At 57.5% G+C, this 13,194-nt stretch overlaps 1 protein-coding gene across 1 annotated transcript in view; it reads left to right on the top strand.

Annotated features, from left to right (window-relative positions):
• Nucleotides 1-4,104: 4,104 nt before the first annotated feature.
• The window catches only part of ADAP1 (ArfGAP with dual PH domains 1), a 48,982-nt gene continuing 39,892 nt past the window's right edge, over nucleotides 4,105-13,194 (top strand). Inside the window, exon 1 of the mRNA XM_059153834.1 lies at nucleotides 4,105-4,240. Within this exon, the coding sequence (XP_059009817.1) occupies nucleotides 4,159-4,240 (82 nt within the window). The 5' untranslated portion in view covers nucleotides 4,105-4,158. The remainder of the gene's footprint in view (nucleotides 4,241-13,194) is intronic.

Raw genomic sequence — 13,194 nt, 5'->3', positions numbered from 1 at the left:
TGGGTTGCAGGCCAGTGTTGTAGGTGGGAAGCTGGGGGCCCCAAGGAGGCTGGCTGTATGGAGGGAGCATCCTGGATTTGTTTTGGCTTCAAGGGGAAGAAAATGTGTCCAGACTGGGCCTGGGGTCTCTAAAGCCTGGGGACCCCCAGCCCCTTTGTTCTTATCTCACCCCAAGTTAGATTGCTTCAGACAGCCTGGACCCTCCCCACTGTTGGCAGGAGGCAGAGGGAGGGAAGAGAGGCCGGGGGTCCCCACGTAGTGGGCAGCCGTGGCAGCCCAGGTAGCCACCAGCCAGCTGTCAGTTTCCTGACTTTGTTGTACAAAAGCAGCTGAGAAAACCAAGGTCAAACTGTGTTCCTTTGCTTGTGAGGCTTTGAACTGCAGACCTTTGTTCCCTCCCAGTTGCAGGTCAATGACGGTGCCTCCTGGAGGCGCTGAGGGCGGGGCTGGCCCAGGCCAGAGTCCCCGAGCCCGGTGTGGTTCCTTGGCTACAGACACATCTCTCCCCACCCCTTCGTCCGTCACATGGCATTCTCCCTGCATGTTTGTGTCCAAACAAACATGCGGGGAGAACATGCGGGGTCCCTTTTATAAGGACACAGTCATGGAGCAGGGCCCACCCCATGACCTTGACTTGACTTGCTCCCTTGCAAAGACCCTGTCCCCAGAGAAGGCCACATTCACCCTCCCAGGGATAGGGGTTGGGCGGCAATTAACCCCAGCATAAGCCAGCAAACGCAGTAATGCACTGTGGAGACACTTCTGGCCCTGGGTGGGGAGCACTGTCCTCCAGGACCCTTCATTTCAGGGTTACTGCCCCCTGGGCACCTCAGGGGCCCTCCTGGCCTCTCTGACCTCTGCACCTGGCCCGCCCTTTAGCCCCAGAGCAAACCTCACTGGCTGCCTGGAGGTGCCTTGGCCAGATGCCCTGCTCTCAAAGCATCCCTGTGCCCCCTTCGCCTCCGGGAGCCTTTGGTTCTCTGTCCTGTCTCCCTGGCTGGGCCACAGGGTCTCTGTCCAGTGCCCACTGACAAGGCCAGTTCTCCAATGCGGGTCTCGATGACAAGGCCTGAGTTGGGAGCCCAGAGCATCCCGGCAGCTTCCCAGCGCACCTCACTCCTCTGAGCTGCAAGCCAGCAAGGACCAGGCTCCCTCTGCTTCCAGCCGCCTCAGCGGCATCCTGTCTAGGACTGGAAACATGGGAGAGGCTGGACAGAGACCAGGTGCCATTCTGCTGCTGTGAAGCCAGTCGCATCCAGAAGGCTTGCTGGGAGATCCCCGGTGTTCATATCGGTGCCTGCTTTGGAGATCTTGGAAATCTGGTTGGTAGAGTGAAAACACCTAGTTTATAGAAAGAAATTGGTTGAGAGGTGGTTTTCTTTTATATTCTTGTCAAGGGGGTGTTAGAACATGAGCTCTGGGCCTGAATATCTCAAAATGCTGGGCTGGGAGCTCTGGGTTCCATGGACAAAGTCCTGACACTGGTTTGGGGTCTCTTTCCTCATCTGGGGTTTTCTGCCTGGATGGTTGGGGAGGGCTTCAAGTAGGAGGTGGCAACAACCTGTGTGTATCAGCAGGGTGGGGAGCCTAGCAGTGCCCCCATCATCGACCTTTGGAAAATGGCTTCTCTGTCAGGCTGAGGGCAGGGTTCATCCCCGCCAAGAGGCCCAGGGCTGGCCTTGATTCCCGGAAGCCTCTGTTCACTCTGCTCCTTCCCTGGGAGAACCTGCCCCTGCTAGTGCCAAGGCGCTGCCCTGCTGGCTCAGGGCCAGGGCCCTGGTCTCACCTTACCGGCCGACTAGCTGTGCTGTGGGCACAGGAGCAGGCAGACCCAGCCCAACGGGAGCTCAGCGTCTGTTTTGTATGGCTCAGTGCTCCTGGGCAGGCGGGCACCAGGTCTCGCTGGGCCCCCCTCCCAGGCCCAGAAGATGATTGAGTAACTGGGATTCAGGGGCCTTTGTCTCAGCCTTGCAAAACGAGGAACAGCTGGCAGAGGGAGCAGGGGTTGTGGGGCAGGTGGGCAGGGGCAGTCAGGGAGCCCATGCCGACCCCGTGTCTCCAAACGCCGGCCCCAGTCTGGTTCTGGCCCAGTCCAGGCTGTGTTGTCACCGTCTGGATCCTGTGGGTGCCACCCCCTTGCCGGGAAGCCCAGGACAGGGGCTGTAGCTCCGGCTCTTGCCTCCTTTGGGGATTCTGGTTTCACATCCTGACTTCTCTTTTCTCACCCCCTGCCCCCACCCCCCGGGGATGTCATCACCTCCTCAGTCAGAAGGGAAGACAGAGATGGCAGAGGACCCACCCTGGGCAGGCTGTGGCCGTCTGCTCATGTGGTTCCCTCCTGCAGGAAGCCGGGGCCACACCTGCTCTTCCCCGAGACCTCTCTGCGGCCCCTCTACGGGTCCATGCTCCTCTCTGCCCTCACTGGGCAGCCTTCCCAGTGTGTGTCTCTTTTTCTGGTTCCGCGTTTACCCCAGTCCCAACATGTGGAACCCATGTGTGGCTTTGGGCCACTGATTGGATTGCTCCGTACCTCAGTTTCCCCATAAAATGGGAGTTAAATGAGAAAGTCCATTGAGGGCTTTAATCTGATGCCTAGTTAACTAGTTAGTAGCTGTAACTTGTCATTAACATCTTTGTTAAGCAACGTTCTCCTCATGTATGCTGGGTGGCAGGCTCCGAGCCGGGCACAGGGGCCCAGAGGAGAAAATGCCGTCTGTCTTTGCTCAGAAGGCTCCAGTCTGATGGCAGAGAGAGACGTGTGGCCAGCTGAGCACAGCGCACCACAGCCCCGCTGACTTAGCAGGGCAGAGCAGCGTGCCGCATTCTGCTGGCCAGATGGACGAGGCCCGGAAGCTCTGTGTTCCCCGAGGTGACTGCGGCCCGGGGAGCAGGCACCTGGCGGGACAAGGCTGCTGCGGCCCCACCACGGACAAGTGGCAGGGCTGCTGCCGACGGCAGCGCCTTTCCCCGTGTTCCGGAGGGCTCCTTTGTGATGAGAATCCACTCTAACAGTCATGGAGATACTGGCGGTGGGCGAGGGGGGGGGGGTCGTGTGGCTGTGACCCTGACCCACTGAAAACACCCTAAATGCTCCTCTGCCCGTGGCCGGGTGCACACGTCACGAGTCAGCTGAGTAGAACGCAGTCACTGAAAGAGAAGGAGGTCTGTATGTATGGACTTGGAAGATATGTAAGGTCTTATTAAGTGAAAATTAACCAAAAAACCAAACCAAAACAAAAAACACCCAAAAACCCCAGTGGCAGGTCAGAAGGATTGGAGACTCCCCTGGTGTTCTCACAGGTGAGGACCGTTCTGGAAGGAGGCAGAGGGTGGTTCACAGAGCTTGGCTTGGAATTGCCTGGGATGGGGATAGAGAGAAACTGTAATCCTTTAATGGGATGCTTATTTCAATCGTGTGGATCATTGGATCCATAATTTAAGAAAATGGGAAGAATTCGGGAAAGTGCAGAGGCAGGCAGAGGAAGGGACACCCATTACCTGTCCCCTCTGTCTCTCTCCTCTCTCTCACTCCTGGGTCCCTGCCTCTTGACATGGTGGGCCTTTATTCCTGGCATGGGGACCCCACTGTGGTGTCCCTCCTGTGGCCGCTGGGGCCTGGGGCAGGGATGGTGTGAGCGGGCACCCCTTCCCTCAGCCCGTGGGCCTACCGCCGGCCTGATTGGCACACAGTAGGTGTCCAGGTGTTGCTCCCCACCCCCAGGAGCTCAAGGAGGAGCCCACCTGGGCCTGCTCAGGCCCCCTCTGGTGGAGCTGGTGGCGCTGTGCTCAGATGGGGGTGGGCAGCGGGGAGCCCGCCGGGCTGGTCCCGAGGCGCGCGGGCTGGGAGACGGGTTGGGCGCGGAAGGAGGCCGCCCGCCCGCCCGCGCCGCTGGGGGCCGCCCGCGGGCCGTGCCGGCCAGAACGCGCGGTGCGCCCCGGGCCCCGCGCCGGCACACGCTCAGCGGCCGCGGCGGAGACACCAGCGGCGGCGGCGGCGGAGCCGGGCCCGGCGGCAGGAATGCGGAACCGGCGCGCGGGCTGAAGCCGCCCAGGATGGCGCAGGGCCGCGGGCGGCGGGCAGCCTGCGTGGGGCCCTAGCGCGGCAGGGCGGACGCTCCGGGTCCCGGCCCGGCATCTCGGGCGGGCGGCGTCGCGGCCATGGCCAAGGAGCGGCGGAGGGCCGTCCTGGAGCTGCTGCAGCGGCCGGGGAACACGAGATGCGCCGACTGCGGCGCCCCGGGTAGGTGCGGCCGGGCGGGTTCCTCCGGGGTCGCGGCCGGTCCGCGTGGGTGCGGGGCCGGGCTAGCCGAGGGGCCGGGGGGATGCGGAGGGGGGCGCGTGCGCCCCTGTGAGGCGCTGGTCGGGGTGGGTGCGGGGCCGGGATGGGTGCGGCCCGGGGTGGGTGCCGGCCTGGATGCCGGCCCTGAGGACTGGGAGGAGAGCTGCGGCGCCTGCGTGGCCGGGGGCGCGGGCCTGGGGTGCACCTGCATGGAGCCGGACGTCGCCTCCCAGCGGCCCCGGGGCCTGCGGCTGTGTTGCCTCCCCTCCCCCCTTCCCCTCCACCCGCGTGTCTCGCTGTCACCCGCGGACCGCCGCGGCGTTGCGAAACCTCCGCTCCGCAGAGAAAGAGGAAATCGGGCCGGGCGGGTGTCTGCAGAGAGAGAAAGGGCAAGCGGCCCCCCGGCTTATGTGTGTGGGTGTGGGTGTGGGTGTGGGAGTCCACCTGGCTCCCCGCCACCTGGAGGTGACGTCATGGCCCCCCACCTGGGTCCACCCTTTTGCACATGCCCTGAGCAGAGGACTGGGGGAGGAAGGCCCGCGGGTGAGGGTTCTCCTGTCCCCACTCTGGCAACTGGCTGCTCTGGGCAGGTGGCCAGTTCAGGTGGGGCACCAGGGCCATCCTGCCTGTAACAGGCTCTTCGTTCACCTGCGCCATCCTCCCATCAGGCATCTCCTGGACTTTGCTCCTGGGTGGCCCTGCTCTGGGGTGATTTCCAAGGTGCCAGAGGCCTGAGGAGCTTCCTCTCCCTTCCCAGGGCGATTTGTCCTGGGATTGACAGGAAAAGGACAGGCTGTGCTTCCAGGCTGACAGAACCCTGTTTGTGAGCCATCAGCAGGGGAAGGTTGGGGAAGGAACAGCCCCTAGGGCTACACCTGCTCCCGCTGCCCCCAGGAGGAGGGCAGCCCTGCTCAGGGGCTGTTCCCCCCAGGCATTCAGGGGGACATTGCACACCCCACTGGGGGCTCCCAGCTCAGAACACAGAACACTTCTCAGAACATACCTAGCTTACGTCCCCCAGGGGCAGGGGCTGCATTTGTCCTGAGACAGCAATTGGAGACACGCAGCCTCTGGGTACTCCAGAAGGGACCCAGTGGCCCGCGCTCCTCTGTTGCCTACCCACTGGGCTGGGGGGTGGTCTTTGGCAGCCCCGGGTCCTGGGAATCCGCTGGTCAGCTGCGGTGTTGCCAAGAGAGGCTACACCAGGAGCTTGAGTGTCCCAGAGCCGCCGACAATCTTCTCTGGAAGCCAGGCAAGCTGCAGTGGCCTCTCCCCCAGCCTCCTGAGCCGGGGAGCTGCAGGGCCCACCCTGATGGTGCCAGGGGCCGGGGGACAGCATTGGCACCACCGTTGTGCTCTGCTCCTGCCAGCTGGCTGGCTTGGCTCACTCTCTCCCTGCCTCCCTCCTCCAGACCTGAACTTTCACTTGTTCTGGAAAAAGGGACGCACCAGGGAGAGGTCACCGGCATGTTGAGCTCTCAGCCTGTGGCGGGGGTGGGGAGGGGAGAGGGGGTCACGGGCTGGAAAGCTGGCCCTGTCACTCTCCTTCTGAGTTACACTGCTCAGGAGCTGCGCCTTTGGAGCCAGAGCCTCTCTCCAGTGACCTCGGTGGATGGGTGGGTCCAGCCTGGCAGGTGGGACAGGGGGCTTCCTGGCCTCTTGGGCCCTGCAGGGACCCCGCCCCTCACAGCAAGCACTGCCATGCCCAGCTCACCCACTCAGCCAGAGGGCACTGCTCCAAGGCAGGCACGCTGGGCCCTGGAGTGGTCTGTTCTTACAAGTCCAGCTTTCCCTGGCATTGGGCGAAGCCTCTGGTTTTTAAGAATTGGCCCATGACACCAGTGTCTTGCCTTATCTGTCTGGCAGCCCTGTGGAGCAGGCAAGATGCTGGCGATCTCCCCCATTTCACAGCTGGGGAAACTGAGGCCTTGGAAACTTGAGCCACCTTGGGGGACGTGGGGCTACAAAGGCAGAGCAGGTGTCTTGGTGTTATAGCTCTTCCCCCCTTCTTGGCCTCCCCTCTGCTCCAGCGGTGTTGGGCGCGAGGTTTGCTGCCCTGCACCCTCCCTTGTGACCCCCATGGAATGCACGCCCACAGTCTCCGTTGCTTGGATGAAGCCGCCTGGTCTGTTCAGGTTCTGTGCCTGCCGCGGCCCAGACGGGTGGCTAGGGGCCATTCTGTGGGGACCCGGACTGGCTCAGGGCTGCCCTGCCTCACCATAGCCAGTCAGGAGCCCGGCATTGCTGGGGGCAGGGGCACAGGGACCCTGGACTGTGGGCCAGCAGGCCAGGCCTGGGCCACCTATAAGCACCAGGCCTGGAGGGTTTTGCAGGAGATTTGGGCAGGCCTGGCCATCTGGCTCTGTGAGGGCTTCCAGGAGGGAGGCAGCCTTGGGGTTGAGGGTGTCCCTACGGCCCTCACAGGACCTGCTCCAGTAGTGGGCTGCCCCCACCTTTGAGCATGGGACCCAGGTAGCAGCCTCCCAGAGAAGTGGTTCTCGTGACAGGCCTGGGGGACTGGGTGTGTATGGGTCCCTTCCTCTGCAAGGCCTGGGTTGGGTCTCCATCTTGGGGGTCGAAAGGGGCAGCTCGGCACGTCCCCCAGGCTGCCTACCTCGTCAGGACAAATGACAGTCTTTCCCTTGAGCCTCAGGTCCGATGTTCCCGGAGGACTTGGGGGCTCTCACATCTTCAGTTGGGTTTTGGTGTGGGTGATGACCTTGTGGTCCTTTGATGCATGTCACCTGGGCATGAGTCACGTGGAAGCACCAGGTAAAGCCAATCTGGGAGCACGTGGGCCTCGGACACACGGGCGGCTGGGTGAGGAGGTGCCGGTTTCTGCCAAGACAGACAGTTTGGGACGGCTGTGTGGAGGCTAGGCTGCTCCCAGCATGTTTCTGGAACCAGGCCCTGGGGGTCTGACTCTGGCCTGGGGGGCCCGTCCTGGCAGCTAAGCTGCAACCTGAGTGCGTGCCCTCTCAGCCCCGCGGGTGACCTCAGAGCAGAAGCGGCTTGCTCAGCCCTGGAAGGCTTCATGGCGGACAGGACCTTTCAGAACTTGCTGTAAGCCAGGACAGAATTGGCTGGGGTGTGTGTGTGGCGGGGGGGGTGTGTCTTTCAGGAATTTGGCCTTGTTTGGAGAGGGCCCCCTGGGTGGGCGTGCGGCTAGCAGGGGGCTGCTGAGGAGTGGGCTGGGTGGCTGCACCCATCTCTGGGGCAGAGGCCCACCTGGTTTTGGGGGTTAAACCAAATTTTTTTTTAAAGTTATCATTTTAAATGATAATTTTTAATTTTTAATTGATTTTTTAAAATTTTTAATTAAAATTATTTTTTAAAATTTTTTTAGATTAAGATTATTTGGTGGGGGAGAGAGCACGCCTACACGTACTTGCAGGCGGGGGGGGGCACGAGCATGGGGAGAGGCAGAGGGAGAGAGGAAGCAGAGACTTCAAACCAGAGCAGGTTGTCTGAGGCCGGTCCGATCCTGGACCAGATCAGGACCTGAGCTGAGACAGAGTCGGAGGCTCACTGATTGCGCCGGCTGGGCACCCCCACTGTGACGGGCCTAGGTGTGCAGGGGTGTTAAGTACTTTCCTGTCCCTGCGCCCCCTCCTGCGCATCGGCCTCCAGAGCCTTACCGTCCTGTCAGTTGGAAACACGGGCCCCCATGTGCATCTCCAGCCCCACCCGCGCCTCTGGGTCGGTGGTTTGATGGCTCCTGGACCTGGTGGGATAGGAGTCCTGCCTTTTTTGCCTTGTGTCTGGTGCATTCCCTCAGCATGGTGTCTGCGGCCGTCCGCACTCACGTGGCCATGCTTCTGTTACGTGGACACTCCCCTCTCCATCTGCCATCTACCCGGGACTCCTGCGTGGCTCCCACCTCTTGGCTGCTGTGAGCGCCGGGCTGCAAGCGTCTGAGAGGGCAGAGTCAGAGGACTAGAATGGCCAGGTCACAAGGTGACTTTCAGTCTGACATGGTGCAGGACCCTGCAGGCTATGCTCCTTGGCCCCAGGCCAGCAGGCCCCTTGTGCAACGTTCTGCTGCCGTGTCTGGGGGGCTGGGGAGCAGCTCCCCCCACCTCCATCCCAGCAGGGGAGGCCCAGCCAGCCAGGGCTGCCAGACTGGGGGACACTCACTAGACTGAGATTGCCCCAGAGGGATGCGGAGCTGCTGGGCAGGCTGGGGAGTGTGAGCTGGGCCCTCGCTGCTCCAGGATGCAGCTCCTGGAAGAGGGACAAGGGCCTTGTACTCAGGCCCCACCCTCCTCGCTGGCCATTTGGGAAGCCCTGCTCCGACCAGGGGCCTGCCAGCAGCGGTCCCCCCATGCCTGGGAGCCGGCTCCTGGATCCCATTTCCCCGTGAAGGAGCCAGAAGTGGCTTCACCAGCATCAGCGTCCAAGGGTGGCAGGCAGGGGCTGTGGGTTTGCCAGCTGCCCTGCTGGCAGAGGCTCCCTGGGGTCCCATCCCCAGGGAGCCGTGGTGGAGAAGGGCTCCTTCCCCCTTCTTTCTATTGTGTTAAAGTACGCATCACCTGGAGCGGACAGTCTCACCTGTTTGGGTGTGTCCATTTCAGGGGCCTTCAGCACCTTCCCCTCCATGCAGCCGTCACCACTAGCGGTCTCCAGAACTTTCCATCTTCACCAACTAAATCTCTGTCCTCACTAAACACTCATTCCCCCTCTCCAGCCCCCCCAGCTGCCCTCTGGGGTCCCTCAGAGAAGTGGGGTCCCACACTGTTCGTCTCGTGTCCACAGGTCCCTCCCTGTGGTAGCAGGTGGCAAAATGCCTTCCTTTTTAAAACCGAAGTACAATTCGCTTAGTGTTTGATGTTAGTGTCAGGGCACAGCCCGCCGATCTGGGATCTGTGTGTGTTGTGAGTGATCGCAGGAAGTCTAGTGAGCGGGTGTCCCCACAAACAGGTACAGCTCTGCACAGTGTTACTGGTCACATCCTGGGACCTGCTTAGCTTACACCCGAAGCTGGTGCCCCTCGACCCCCTCCGTGCGTCTCATCCCCGCTCACCCCACATCTGAAACCACCAGTCTGTCCCCCGTGTCTGTGAGCTCAGAGGTTTTATTTCCCTTGCATAGGGTATTTTTCTGTCTGACTCATTTCACTTAGCGTAATGCCCTCCAGGTCCCTCCTTTCTGTCACAAATGACAAGGTTTTCCTCTTGTTTACGGCAGAACAATATTCAGGGTGTGTGTACACACGGCGTCCGCAGTGTCCCCTTGTCCATCTGCGGACACTTAGCTGCTGCCGGGTCTTGTCCGTGGTGAACAGCGCCACGGTGAGCCTGGGGGTGACCACGTCTTTTCCAGTTAGTGTTTTGGTTTCCCTCGGGTAAATCCACACAAGAGGAATGGCTGGATCTTACCGTTGTTCTGCTTCTACTTTTCTGAGAATCTCTACACCGTTCTCCGCAGTGACTGCCCCGATTTTCTTTCCCCCCAGCAGTACCGAGGGTTCCCCTTTTTGCACATCCTCACTCATGCTCGCTCCTTCTTGTCATCTGGACAGTGGCCATTCTGACAGGTGTGAGGGGGACAGCACCGTGGTCCTGCTGTGCCTCCCCTGAGCATCCGTGCTGAGCTTCTCATGGACCTGCTGGCCGCCTGTGCGTGCGTCCCCTTTGGAAAAATGCTCTCTTCAGAGCCTCTGCCCAGTTTTTAAAGGGATTGTTGGGTGTTTTTCTTGTTTTGTTTTGCTACTGAGTTGTGTGAGTTCTTTATATATTGTAGATATAATTATTAGACATGATTTGCAGATGTTTTCTCCCGTTCCACAGGTTGCCTTTTCCTTTTGTTGTTTTCCTTGGCTTTGGTGGGCTGTGCAGACGCTTTCCAGTTCCCATTGGTTGATTTTCCCTTTTGTTGCCTTTGGTTTTGGTGTCAAATCAAAGAATCCTCACCAAGATCCACGTCGGGAAGCTCACTGTCTCTGTTTTCTTCTAGGAGATTTATGGTTTCAGGTCTTACACTCAAGTCTTTAATCCATTTTGAGTTGATTCTTGCATACAGGGTGAGGTAGGGGTCCAGTTCCTTTCTTCTGCAGGAGGCTGGCCCGTTTTCCCAGCACCGTTTATTGAATGGACTGTCCTGTCCCCATCGTATATTCTTGGCTCCTTCATCATAGATTAACTGACCCTGTATGGGCGGGTCCATTTCTGGGCTGTCTCTTCCCTTCCACCGACCTACGTGTCTGTATTTACGCCAGCACCGTAGTATTTTGATCACTGTAGTTTTGTAATATGTTTGAAATTGGGAAGCCACCAACTTTGTTCCCCTTTCTCAGAATCGCTTGGTTATTTGGGGTCTCTTGTGATTTTATACAAAGTTCAGGATTAGTTGCTCTGTTTCTGTGAAACATACCACTGGACTTTTGATAGGGATTGCGTTGAACTGTAGATTGCTTTGGATAGTATGGATATTCGAACAGTATTAATTCTTCCAGCCATGAGCAGGGACGGCCTTTTCATTTATTTGTGTCTTCAATTCTTTAAGGTTTCCTAGCATTCGGGACACAAGTCCCTCACCTCCTGGACTGACCCTCTTCCTAGGTGTTTTATTGGTTTTGATGTACCTGTCAGTGGGACTGTTTTTTTACCGGTGTTTCCCATGGTCTATTATTAGTGTGGAGAAACCCAACTGGCTTCTGTACATTGACAGTGTCCTGTAACTTCACCGAATTCGTCGACCCATTCTCGTGGTGTGTCTGTGTGTGTGTACACATGTGTGGAGAACCTCTAGGGTTTTCTACACGTAACGTGTCATCTGCAAACAGTGACAGTTCTACTATTTTCCTTTTGGTTGTGATGCCTTTTATATCTTTTCCTCCCTGGTTGCTCTGGCCGGGACTACCGGTACCAGACGGAATAAAGGCGGAGAGAGGGCATTCTTGTCTTGCTCCTGAAATTAGAGGAAAAGCTCTCAGCTTCTCGCCGTTGAGTGTGATGTGAGCTGCGGGCTTGTCCTGTGTGGCCTTTATTGTGCTGAGGCACGTACCCTCTGTAACCCGCTCTGTTCAGGTGTTTCTCAAAAATGGATGTTGAATTTTGTCAAATGCTTTTACTGCTTCTATTGAAACCATTTGACTTTTTTCTTTCGTTTTGTTAGTGGAGTGTATCGCATTAATTGATTTGCGGATGCCAAATTGATTTTTTTTCCCCCTCCCTAAGGACGTAGAAGTTTCTTGACCACACTGCAAGGGAGCAGCAGGCAGGACAGCAAAGGAGAGAGTGCTCGAGTGGATTTCTTGATCCAAACTAGCATCCCTGGGGTAAATCCCACTCGAACACGGTGTATGATCCTTTAAATGTGTTGTTGAAGTCAATGTATGAATATCTTACTGAGGACGTTACAATCTGTGTCTGTCAGGAATATTGGCCTGTAATTTCCGTGTCCTTGTCTGATTTCGCCAGGGTACTGCTGGCCTCATGAAAGGAGTTTGGAAATGTTCTATTTTTTTATATTCCTTGGTATTACTTCTTTAAATGCTGGTAGAATTCACCAGTGGGGGCGCCTGGGTGGCTCAGTGGGGTAAGCCTCTGCCTTCGGCTCAGGTCATGATCTCAGGGTCCAGGGACAGAGCCCCATGTTGGGCTCTCTGCTCAGCGGGGAGCCTGCTTCCCCCCTCCCCTACCTGCCTCTCTGCCTTCTTGTGATCTGTCAGGCAAATAATAAATAAAATCTTAAAAAGAAGAAAAAGTCCCTCAAAAAATAAAAAGAATTCAGCAGTGAAGCTGTTGTCTGGTTCTGGAGGTTTCTTGGAAGGTTTTTGATCACAGATTCAGTCTCCTTGCTTCAGATTCCCTTTTCCTTGATTCAGTCTTGTACATTCCTAGGGATTTACTAGTTTCTTGTTCCGTTTGTGGGGTGGGGATGTAATTATTCATAAGCATCTCGTAGGACCCTCAGTGTTTCCACGGTATCGCTCCTAGGTCTCCTTTTGCATTTCTGATTTTATTGATTTGAGTCCTCTCTCTTTTTTTCTTGGTGAGTCTAGCTAAAGTTTGTGAGTTTTGTTTGACTTTCCCCAAAAAAAGTTCTTTGTTTCATTGATCATTCTATTATCCTTTTGTCTCTCTCGCTCTTTTTTTTCTTTTCTTTTCTTTTTTTTTTTTGAGAGAGAAAGCACGTGCATGTTGGCAGAGGGGCAGAGGGAGACAGAGCCCCAAGCAGACTCCACGCTGCGCTTGGAGCCCAATGTGGGGCTCGATCTCATGACCCTGAGAGCCCAGGCCAAGATCCGGACGCTTCCCCAGCTGCGCCCCCCAGGTGCTCCATCTGGTCTTTTTCCGGTTCCTTGCAGTGCGGAGCTTGCTTGTTTTTCCACAGACTTTTCGTGTTTCTCCAGGCAGATGCCCCCCATCGTGGACGTCCCTCTCACGATGGTTGTCGCTGGGCTCTCCGAGCTCCCGTGTATTCCATTTCCACGTGTCTCAGTTTTTTATTTCTCTCCTGACCCACTAGTCGTGCAGTGGCATGTGCTTGGATCTTCACACACGTATGAATTTCCCAGTGTTCTTGTCATGCATTTCTAGTCTCACACTGCGGTGCAGAAGGTGCGTCATGTGATTTCAGTCTTCTGAAGTTTATTAAGACTTGTTTTGTGGCCCAACAAGGAGACTTGTGGTCTTAGGTTTAGGTTCTTGATCCATTTTTTTTTTTTAAAGATTTCATTTATTTATTTGACAGAGGTTACAAGTAGGCAGAGAGGCAGGCAGAGAGAGAGAGGAGGAAGCAGGCTCCCTGCTGAGCAGAGAGCCCGATGCGGGACTCGATCCCAGGACCCTGAGATCATGACCTGAGCCAAAGGCAGTGGCCTAACCCACTGAGCCACCCAGGCGCCCCTCTTGATCCATTTTTGAGTTAATTTTTGTATATGCTGTTGGGGGAGGATCCAGCCTCATTCT

The sequence above is a fragment of the Mustela lutreola genome, chromosome 17, assembly GCF_030435805.1.
Source record: "Mustela lutreola isolate mMusLut2 chromosome 17, mMusLut2.pri, whole genome shotgun sequence".
Lineage (NCBI taxonomy): Eukaryota > Metazoa > Chordata > Mammalia > Carnivora > Mustelidae > Mustela > Mustela lutreola.
The sequence above is the reverse complement of the archived record's forward strand: the minus strand, read 5'-3'. Positions and strand labels throughout refer to the sequence as shown.